Raw genomic sequence first — 12112 nt, 5'->3', positions numbered from 1 at the left:
ATGCAGCATTATCCAGAAGCAGTCAATCTAACAGAACAATGAAATGGACTATTACAGCATCTGCTTAGACACCAGCTGAGAGATACAGCCTGCAGGGCTGGGGTGCTGTTTTCTAGGAAGTGATACATGCACTATACCAAAGGCCAGTATGTAATTCCATGTCCCCAACTGCTAGAATTTATGGGTCTAGGAGCCAAGAGGATAGAAATAGGACTGGCCCTGGCTCTGCTGAATTGGAGGTCCTGTTTCCTAGACAGGGGAAGAGGAAAAAGCTAGCACACTTCTATCAAGAAGCACAGTAAGGGGCTTCCCTGGTGGCGCAGTGGTTGAGAATCTGCCTGACACGGGTTCGAGCCCTGGTCTGGGAAGATCCCACATGCCACGGAGCAACTAGGCCCGTGAGCCACAATCACTGAGCTTGCGCGTCTGGAGCCTGTGCTCCGCAACAAGAGAAGCCCGCGCACTGCGATGAAGAGTGGCCCCCACTTGCCACAACTAGAGAAAGCCCTCGCACAGAAATGAAGACCCACCACAGCCAAAAGTAAATAAATAAATTAATTAAAAAAAAGAAGCACAGTAAGATTTCTACAGAACTGAAGCTACTGCTGCCAAACTGATCCTGTTGGGCTGCTCATGTCTGTGGGACAACAGGCAAGAAAAGGGAGTTAATATGTTGGTTAACATGGAGAGCTAGGATTACAATTACAAAATGAAACAAGGAGGATGTGTCTGGAACTCAGGCGATTCATTGGGGTGATTCTTGATGCTTCTATGCCTGGTGTGAACAGCAAACAGACAAATGTGATAATCATAGCCTAAAAGGGGCAAAGTAACCAAGGCCTATCTCTGAAGGGATGAAGGTCTGGGTCACTCAACCAAACTAGATCTGCTGAATTTCTGGAAGAGAGCAAGGAAAATCTCTAATGGGTGGTGCAGGAAAGAGATGATGGATATGAGTTTTGGCCTTGAGTTCAGTTGTAGCACAAGGAACTACAGCTTGTCTCACTAATCCTCCTGTGTAGTCTTCTACAGACTGTGGCTGGTAATCATTTTGAAGATCTGGTAATGGAGTAGACTTAACACTGGACTCAATTCTGAATAAGGCAAGGGGTAGACAGCAGCAAACACTTCTTTTGCCCCACATCACATCCCTTTGTCAACTTCTGCTATCAGCTCACTCTGAACCACACTGAAACTACTTTCAATTCAATTTCTATTTGAAGATAAATATAATAAGAATATCTGACTTTGATAGTATATGAACTAATGGCCAAGTTGTGAAAAGCTTTACATGCTAATAAATACTACCAATAAGTTCCAGATCCACAATAAATATGATACATAAGCTTCCAGCTGTCACAGAAAATTTCAATCCAGTATTACTTTCTGCCAGAAATTTCTTTAACAACTCTTAAGATACAAATGTACATAATACTTTTCATGCTAAAATATTCACAAAAATTGAATAATTCATTTAGCCAAATTCACTTTTTTGCTTTGCATTGAGTCTATTTTTGATCACTAAACTCATATTGACTTCATTTTAGATGCTCATTGCATCCCTCAAATACTCTGAGTACTTTATTTAGGCTATTCTATTTTTCAGTTCAGCGTCCTTTATTTTGGTAACAAGACATACTGCCAGCTTATTATAAATGTTTTATTTATTTAGTTTTTAACATAGAGGAAGCTTGGTGGTGGATATGTAGCCATTTGATGTTTTTATGAGTAAGAGTTAAAGTTCAGGCTCTCTTTCTTATAGAATGTAAATGTGCACCAACACATGTATATGTAATTGTTATCAACATTAAGCTTAGTCACTAAAAGAAGATTCGCTGTCTGAACTTTCTTCTATATTTTTTTCACCTTCACCATCAGGCACTGGAGCATCTGGCCTCCTAAAAGATAAGGAAAAAAAATTTAATGTTTTTTCCAGTTGAAAAAAAGCACTAACTGTAAATTAGGTTCATCCTAGAATACTGCTGCTAATAAATCTGCCAAATCTGCGTCCTTAACTGAGTCTCCCGCTCTCTGCCACAGCGTGCTTCTCGCTGGCTTCTCCAGCACCACGGGGATTCAGTGCTATTCCTGTACAGGCCATGGCACTGTTTTCTCCTGCCAGTCCTTACACAGTGTGCTACTTCAGCACTTTCTGCTTCTCATTACCATGGAGACCCAACTACAGACAGAGATGCGATCTGGAGAGGCTGGCATGACCAGTGCTAAATCCTTGCAGCCTCCAAGTGTCCACGAGGTACAGAGAAAGGAAAGCTAGAAGTGGAAAGAAAAAGAAAATCTTCATGTTCAGGAAAGCTGCAGGGAGCAGTTTTAAAATGGAAGAGAGTTCAAGAATGGCCATTAAGAAACACAGGCAATATGGAAATTTTGCGGGGGAAGAGAGTGCCTGTCAAAGAAGCTTCTTAATGTCTGCTGAATGTTTTCACTTATATGTTTTATCATCAGAGAAAGAATATAAGAAGAATGAGTTGGTAAAAATAATGTCTTGAAGGTTCCCTAAGCACAAGAAAATGTGAGAATGGTTAAACTCCAGCTTTGCATAGATGTGCTATAATAAACTACATGAAATTTAATGGTGTCATTGAAACAGTCAACTAGATAGGCTCCACAGAGTTTGTCAGTAAATCATTTAATCAGTATGGCAGCACTAACACTCAGGCCCTATTCAATCTAACCAAGGAAGTAAATTAAGCAAATAAAGTATACTTGGGGAAACTAAGAGGGAAAGGAAGAATAATATACCTACTCTGTTTTAATAAAAAAGCTACAAGACTTATTTCTCCCTCAGGCTCCTTGATTCTTATTAAAGATTTAGGACACCAACAAATAAAATTCTTCTTTGCCACAAATATAATTACTATTACTAAAATAAGAAAATGTAGTCTCCTATTTACCTTTAGTTGTAAATTATGGCTGAGTTTTGATGTATACTTTTTAATATCATATCTGTCATGCTACGAAACAGAAGAAATGCTAGCATTGCTTCCTAGCAATGCGTCAAACATAACCCCGTTTGCTCTGCTGCACAATTTTAGATGATGCCTGTGAGGAAGTCACATGTATTCAGTACAATAAAACTTTAAAGCTGGGTACAGCATTTATAGGTTTTGTTTGTATGTATGTATGTATGTATGCACATACTTACTTATTTATTTATTTTGGCTGCACCAGGTCTTAGTTGTGGTGGGCGGGATCTTAGTTGCAGCATATGGATTTCTCAGCTGTGGCATGCGGACTCCTTTTTTTAAAAAATAAATTTATTTATTTATTTATTATTTTATTTTTGGCTGTGTTGAGTCTTCATTGCTATATGCGGGCTTTCTCAGTTGCGGCGAGCAGGGGTTACTCTTCGTTGCGGTGTGCAGGCTTCTTATCTCAGTGCTTCTCTTGTTACCGAGCACCAGCTCTAGGCGTGCAGGCTTCAGTAGTTGTGGTTTGCGGGCTCTAGAGCACAGGCTCAGTAGTTGTGGCACACGGGCTTAGCTGCTCCGCGGCATGTGGGATCTTCCCGGACCAGGGCTTGAACCCACGTTCCCTGCATTGGCAGGCAGATTCTAACCACTGTGCACCAGGGAAGCCCCGGCATGCGGACTCTTAGTTGCAGCATGCATGCGGGATCTAGTTCCCCAACCAGGGATTGAACCTGGGCCCCCTGCATTGGGAACACAGACTCATACCCACTGGACCACCAGGGAAGTCCCAGCATTTATAGGTTTTGACTGATGTTCCATCTGCCTAAAATACTAACACAGAACCACAGTCTTCATCATTCTCCATAGAAGCAAGAACTCTAAAAGTAGTGGGCATAAATACTGGGCACATAGTCCCCAGTAAACTTCTCTTTGCTATATACATGATTCCTTACTGTGTTCATTTTATTAAAAAGGAAAACATTACCAGAGAAAATTATTTGAATACTACTTCAAAATTATATTAGTATCTATGGCAACTCAAACAAATAAAACAATGTACATAACTCCCCTAACATAAATGCTACTTAAGAAAATGATAAAAGCAGCTTAGGCCTAGAATGGAGTGAAATTATAAAATTAATTTTTGTGTGTAACCATTTTTTAATATATGCGACGCTATATAGCATAGTGGTTAAGAACCCAGACTCTGGAGCTAGATTGCTTGGGTTTCAATCCTAGCCTTACTATGTACTTGTTGAGCAACTTTGGGGAAGCTATTTAACCACACTGTGTACCCAACTGACTGATGGGATTGTTGTGATGATTAAGATGAATTACTAAATGTAAAGTATACTGAGTAATATGTGGCACATAGTAAGTATATTAAATAAAGGTTATCTATTATTATTATTCTCATCTATCATGCACCTACTACTTGCCAAGAACTGTGTTAGGTGCTGGAGGTACAGAGATGAATAACAAGCACTTCCTGCTCTGAGGAAGCTAGTAATTTAGTGGGGGAGACAGAAATGCAAACAAATTATTGTTATACAGTGTGACACACAAAAATATAGTTGTACTAACTACACTTGTTTGAAAAGAAAAGGTAGTTCACTCTACTAGGGTTGGTCACAGGAGACTCCAGAGAGGTGGAGACACTTGTGAAGGGGTTTGGGATGGGTATGAATTTGGCAGAAACAGAAAATGTGGGAGTAAGTGGGGATGAGAGTATTCTGAGTAAAGAAAAAAATGGGAATGGTGCAGCACAGTACATTTGGGATCTGTAAGTCTTTCAGTAGCTAGGGTGTAAAGTAACTGGGGTACAACAGTAGATGAGGTTAGGTCATGCATGGGCAATAGGTGGAGGGTGGGGAGAAGTTATATGAAATGTAAGCTTTCACTGAAATTACACAACTAAGTTTAGGAATCTTAAGTAGTCATTTCGTTTGTGTTTTTTTGTTTTTTTTTTTTTTTTTGCAGTACGCAGGCCTCTCACTGTTGCGGCCTCTCCCGTTGTGGAGCACAGGCTCCGGACGCGCAGGCTCAGTGGCCATGGCTCACGGGTCCAGCCGCTCTGTGGCATGTGGGATCTTCCCGGACCGGGGCACGAACCCGTGTCCCTTGCATCGGCAGGCGGACTCTCAACCACTGCGCCACCAGGGAAGCCCTCGTTGTTTTTGAAGTATAGTTTATGTACAGTATTATATGAGTTACAGGTGTACAATGGAGTGATGCACAATTTTTAAAGGTTATATACTCCATTTATAGCTATTATAAAATATTGGCTATATACCCTGTGCTGTACAATATATCCTTGTAGCTTATTTATGTTACATGTAATAGTTTGTACCTTTTAATCCCCTACCTCTATATTGTCCCTCTCCCTTCTCTCTCTCCACTGGTAACCACTAGTTTGTTCTCTATAACTGTGAGTTTGCTTCTTTATTGTTATACTCACTAGTTTGCTGTGTTTTTTAGATTCCAGGTATAAGTGATATCATACAGTATTTGTCTTTCTCTGCCTGACTTATTTCACTTAGCATAATGCCCTCCAAGTCCATCCAAATGGCAAAATTTCATTCTTTTGTACGGATTAGTAGTATTCCATTGGACATATATACCACATCTTCTTTAACCATTCATCTGTTGATGGACACCTAAGTAGTCACTTATTTTTTAATTGAGGTATAATTCACATACCATAAAATTCACCACTTAAAATTGTATAAATTAGTGTTTCTTAGTATATTCACAAGGTTGTAAAAACATTACCACTAATTCCAGAACATTTTCATTACTCCAAAAAGAAACCCAAAACCAATTAGCAGACACTCTCCAATTCCTTTTACCCTCATCCTCTGACAACCATGAATCAACTTTTCTGTGTCTATGGATTTGCCTATTCAGGACATTTCATATAAACAGGATCAAGGATATTCAGCCTTTGTGTCTGGCTTCTTTCACTTAGCATAATGTTTTCAAGGTTCATCCATGTTGTAGCATTTATCAGTACTTCATTCCTTTTTATGGCTGAATATTATTCCATTGCATGGATATACCACATTTTGCTTATCCATTCATCAGCTGATGAACATTTAGGTTATTTCTACTTTTTGGATGTTATGAATAATGCTGCTAGGAACATCTGTGTACAAGTTTTTTTCTTTTTGTGGCGGTACACGGGCCTCTCACTGTTGTGGCCTCTCCCGTTGCAGAGAACAGGCTCCGGACGCACAGGCTCAGCAGCCATGGCTCACGGGCCCAGCCGCTCCACGGCATGTGGGATCCTCCCAGACCAGGGCATGAAGCCGTGTCCCCTGCACCAGCAGGTGGACTCTCAACCACTGCGCCACCAGGGAAGCCCTGTGTACAAGTTTTTGTGTGTATGTATGTTTTCAATACTCGAGTATAAACCTAGGAGTGGAACTGCTGGGTCATATGGTAGCTCCATGTTTAACTTTTGGAGGAACTGTCAAACTTTTTTCCACAGTGGATGCACCATTTTACATTTCCACCAGCAGAATATGAGGGTTAAAATTTCTCCATATCCTTGTCAACACTTGTTATTCTCTGTCCTTATTCATTTTTTTTCTTTTATTGTGGTATGATAGACGTAACATAAAATTTACCATCTTAGCCATTTTAAAGTGTATAGTTCAGTAGTGTTGAGTATACACTCAGTGTTGTGCAATCATCACCACTATCCACCTACAGAATTCTTCTCATCTTGCAAAATTGATACTCTGTACCAATTAAATGATAACTCCTCATTTCTCTTTCCTTCCAGCCCCTGACAACCACTCCATTACTTTCTGTCTCTATGATCTTGTCTACTCTGAGTAGCTCATATAAGTGGAATCATGTAATATTTGTCTTTTTGTGACTGGCTTATTTCATTTCTCATGTCTTCAAGATTCATCCATGTTGCAGCATGTATCAGAATTTCCTTCCAGTTTAAGGATGACTAATACACCGTTGTATGCACATACTACGCTTTGTTTACCCATTCACTTGTGGATGGACATTTGGGTTGTTTCCACCTTTGGGCTATTGTGAAAAATGCTGCTATGAACACCAGTATACAAGTATCTGTTTGAGTCCCTGCTTTCACTTCTTTTGGGTATATAACCAGAAGTGGAATTGCTGGATCATATGGTAATTCTATGCCTAATTTTTGGAGAAATTGCCATACTGTTTTCCATAGCAGTTACATAATTTTACACTCCCACCCACAGTGCACAAGGTTCATATTCTCACCAATACTTTTTTTGTTTGCCCTCATTGATTTTAAAATAAATTTAGGGCTTTCCTGGTGGCGCAGTGGTTAAGAATCTGTCTGCCAATGCACGGAACACAGGTTCGACCCCCAGTCCAGGAAGATCCCACATGCCGCGGAGCAACTAAGCCCGTGTGCCACAACTACTGAACCTGTGCACTGCAACTACTGCAGCCCACACACCTAGAGTCCATGCTCTGCAACAAGAGAAGCCACCGCAATGAGAAGCCCATGCACCGCAACGAAGAGCAGCCCCCACTCACCGCAACTAGAGAAAGCCTGTGCACAGCAACGAAGACCCAAAGCAGCCAAAAATAAATAAATAAAAGAAAAGAAATTTAAAGCTATTTTGAATTGGAATTGCTATGAAAACAAAAGAAAAGCTACACACTAGAGTTCCTTTTGTACATAAAAGAGAAAAACTTCAAAAATCATGAGACTCAAATGAGGTAATATATGAAAGCATTTTATAACTTATAAAAACTTTACAAATGTTAATGTAATAATAAAACTCAGAACATCATTTCCAGACTGGATATTCATATTCTTAGGGGGAACAGAAATTTGGCTTTTTATGTTATGATCAGAATTGCTCTTGCTTGACCATATATAATATATATATATATGTATATATATGCATATATATATATATATATGAAATGTTTGTTGTAAGTTTCTTCATAGAAAGAAGTTTTAAAGATATGTTTAAAAAGGTTGCTACTTTAAACTACTGGCTACACTTCATTACTAAAATCTGAAAATGAAGACTGCATAATCCTCTCAATAGTTTAAACATATAAGTGAATCACTAAAAAAGAGTATATCAGCAAAATGCAGAAAAATATATAAAGTCATAAGTATATTCATGATTTGTCATATATATTTTTCTAAAATCTCAACCTTTAGTAGTTACAGTAAAAAACACTAGCTTGGTAGCTACATTTTAATAAGCATATTTATATAATTTGTGGCATCAAGGTTATCAATAAAAGTCTTAGTAAAAGCAAAATTTTTTAAAGTTTAACTTTAAACTCTTTACTAAGTTTAATTTGTTTAAAAAGAAGTATTTTCAAAGAAGTTACTAGGTTGACCTCAACTAAAAGTGAGCCAAAGTTTAGAAAGGAAAGGAGAAGGAAGTATTAACCATATACAAATCAGTACTTTTTAGCATACCAGATGCTGTGTACATTTTATTTGTCACCTTTCTCTCATTTATGGGAATAAATAAGGCTATCAACCACAATCCCTATTGCTCTCATCCCTTCCTTATACTCTTTCTTTGTTACAGTCACATAATCCAGGCCTGGCAGGTCAGAAGAATCTCTTTACCTGGAAAGAGATCAATTCAAGGGAGTGCTCATAACACAAGCATGGACAATCAGAATGCTTCCCCAGAAATGAGCCTTGGATTATGGAAAAGGGGCTCTCTTTCCTTTCAGTTGGCAAAAACTAGCAATATTATAACCATTTACAATATAAAGCAAATATTATTTGCTAATTCCTTGTTTTCCAGGAGGAAGCTCATCAGCAGTAGGAGAGAAGTGGATGATTATGCCAAGGAGTAAAGGTGGACAGAGGTGCCAGGTGAGAGAGAACACCAGCCAGTACTGATGGCGCTGCACCCCTGATTCTGTCCTACTTAGACTTCTTAGGTATGTGAGTCAATAACTTTCCTTTTTTGCTTAAGCTAGTTTGAGTTAGTTTTTCTGATCCTGTACATAAAATGAGTCTTAAAATACAAATATCATTGGTATGATTTGTTGTCATTAAAGAGATATTTATATTCGTGTTTAAAACCACAGCCACTTTAAGGACACCAAACATCATAAACATTCTTTGGAAAAACATTTAGGTAGGTAAATAGTTTAACGATATTTTTCATTTTTTTAAAATTTAAAACAGCTGAATTTAAAGCAGATTAAGTGCCAAAAACATTGTTAGTAAAACTACTGCTGAGTAGGAGGATTGTGGGGAGAGGGTGCAATGGTTATCATTCAAATCACTTTTCAATATCAACTAGAGCACATACAAAGTTTTAACGTCACATTAGACTTGTCAATTAGGGTTGTTCTCAGAGCTCTATGCAATGGCAATAAGTGGTCTTAAGGAAATAGCAAAATACTGAATTCCTGAACTGAGATTGCAGTGACTACATAAAGACATTTGGTATAGTTAAAAAAAAAAAAGACAATTTTGACTTTGATATTACACAGTAACCAGTAAGACTTACTTCAGTATTACATTTACTCAAACTACACATACTTTGGTCTTTCCATTTCTGAATGCCCATCAAGACAGGTATGTCCTGCCCTTTGTGGGAATCTGTGGCAGATTCCCACAGCCAGAGAAACAATGTAATGACTAATAGCATAAAGAAAAAGAAAGCCAGCCATCCTAGGTAAGATGGGTTTCTGCTGTTTATCTTGGGGTTCTTTACTTCCAACAACTCTCTATCTCTTGCTTGCTAGACATTGGAAGACCACAACTGCTTTTTTCTTTTTTTAATAAATTTATTTATTTTAGTTTTGTCTGCGTTGGGTCTTTTGTTGCTGCGCGTGGGCTTTTTCTCTAGTTACAGCAAGCAGGGGCTACTCTTCGTTGTCGTGCACGGGCTTCTCATTGCGATCGCTTCTCGTTGCGGAGCACGAGCTCTAGGCGTGCTGAACAATTCCAAAATAGGGAATTGAGATCAATTCTATCCTTAACCAGCCAAAACCCAACCTTTAATCCATTATATTGTTCTGTAGCAGGAGACAGACGAAGATCATTGGCAGATAAGGTATTCCATTAGAGGGCAGGAAAATCTGCTGGATATGCCTTAAATGTAATTAAATAAAGTTTTCTTGCTTTCCAGTATCTGTTTGGTTAACACTAATGAATCTCTTCTTGTCTCAGTGACAAGTAGGCTGAGGTGGTTACTTCTATTTCTGGCAACGATAGTCATGGTCATTCCACAGGCTTGGAGGAGGGTATAAATGTATTTTGAATAGATAAGTCCAGGACAAATGCCAGCTGAGCTGGTTCTGTTTAAAGCCTGCAAAGTAACTTGCCTTCTTTAGCCAAATCAGTATGCTACAAACTGCACCCTCCTACTAATATTAAGAGTGTGACCAGTTAAATTTCAATTTCAGAAGTCTGTTCTTTATTTTTTATTTCTATTTTTTTGTTTTTTATATTTATTTTATTTATTTATTTTTGGCTGTGTTGGGTCTTCGTTGCTGCGTGCAGGCTTTCTCTAGTTGCGGTGAGCGGGGGCTACTCTGTTGCAGTGCATGGGATTCTCATTGTGGTGGCTTCTCTTGCTGCAGAGCACGGGCTCTAGGTGCACAGGCTTCAGTAGTTGTGGCACACGGGGTCAGTAGTTGTGGCTCGCGGGCTCTAGAGTTCAGCCTCAGTAGTTGTGGTGCATGGGTTTAGTGGCTCCGCGGCATGTGGGATCTTCCCGGACCAGGGCTCGAACCCGTGTCCCCTGCATTGGCAGGAGGATTCTTAACCACTGCACCATCAGGGAAGCCCCAGAAGTCTGTTCTTTACTACAAAGTTTAAAATATAGATTTTTTCAGTTTGGGAAAACACAGAGTATAACTGAAAAGGATAATTACTCTGTGTACGTTAAATATGTCTTTGTTGAGAACACAGTGGTGCACAGGCAACGACAGTACTCTAAACAAGTTGGGATCCAAAAGCCTGGTAAATCCAATTGTTTAGAACTTGCTATAGATTCCTCCGTTAAAACATTCATAAATCACAACTAACATTTACTGAACATTTACTGCTTGTTCAGAGCTGTGCTAAGTGCTTACATCATTCTCTTACTCAGGCTGAACAACTCTATAAAGGGTGAACTCTTCTATTTCCCATTTACTGATGAGGAAACTGATGAACAGATTGATTAGGTAATTAGTGCAGGGTCATATAGCTAGAAAGTGGCAGGGCAGAATCCGGACCCCAGCAAGTAGACCATTTCTAAAGTCTGCCTTAGCCTGAGCCTTAACCATCATGAATTTCGTCTCTTGATGGACAGGTCCAGAGGCTAGTCTATTTATGTTGGAGTGGTAAAAGTAGTAATTACTAGGTAATAATAGTAACCTTAGTTATGGGACATAAATGTAAGCATAGAACAGGATAGGGAGAAACATTTTTTTTTTCTGGTAAGAAAAATCTAGGCATTGATTGAAAAAATTTATAAGGCATGATTTACCTGTTCTATATTTCTAAAACAGATAAAATTTAAAATTTTCCATTTTCTTTCCCCTTAAACTCTGTTGAGTATGATGGTGAAAATGATACTCTTTCACATATCTTTTGATTTCACAGTATTTTTTTTCTACTAATCTTTACAAGCTAAACAGAACTAATTCTTGGTTATATAAGCACTATTGTTATTTTCAAAAACTTGGATTTGTAAGAATATTAAATAATCACTCAGAAGTAGCAAACAAATACTATTTATTTGGTAATTATCAGGCATTTTCTTCAGTTTTATAGACTTTCTAAAATTCAGTGATAGTCATTTTTGAAGGAAAATAGCCAGGCTCTCTTCTCCCTTATCATGTAAACCGTTTCGGTTCAAAATTATGTACTCTCCCTAGGTTCTTCAGAGCCATTTTTTTTCTTTTTTTTCTTAGATTCCATATATATGTGTTAGCATACAGTATTTGTTTTTCTCTTTCTGACTTACTTCACTCTGTATGACAGACTCTAGGTCCATCCACCTCAGGAATCAAGATGCAGACGTAGAGAATGGACTTGAGGACACGGGGAGGGGGAAGGGGAAGCTGGGACGAAGTGAGAGAGTGGCATGGACATATATACACTACCAAATGTAAAATAGACAGCTAGTGGGAAGCAGCTGCGTAGCACAGGGAGATCAGCTAGGTGCTCTGTGACCACCTAGAGGGGTGGG

The 12112-nt window shown here is 38.8% G+C and overlaps 1 protein-coding gene across 2 annotated transcripts in view; it reads right to left on the bottom strand.

Moving 5' to 3' along the window:
- Nucleotides 1-1688: 1688 nt before the first annotated feature.
- The window catches only part of WASHC3 (WASH complex subunit 3), a gene marked incomplete at its 5' end in the record, with an annotated part of 52627 nt that continues 42203 nt past the window's right edge, over nucleotides 1689-12112 (bottom strand). For both annotated transcript variants that reach the window (XM_079714384.1, XM_079714385.1), the window contains one exon: nucleotides 1689-1898. In XM_079714384.1, the coding sequence (XP_079570510.1) occupies nucleotides 1814-1898 (85 nt within the window). In that variant the 3' untranslated portion in view covers nucleotides 1689-1813. The remainder of the gene's footprint in view (nucleotides 1899-12112) is intronic.

Source organism: Hyperoodon ampullatus, assembly GCF_949752795.1.
Source record: "Hyperoodon ampullatus genome assembly, chromosome: 11".
NCBI lineage: Eukaryota > Metazoa > Chordata > Mammalia > Artiodactyla > Ziphiidae > Hyperoodon > Hyperoodon ampullatus.
This window is presented reverse-complemented; position numbering and strand designations above follow the sequence as displayed.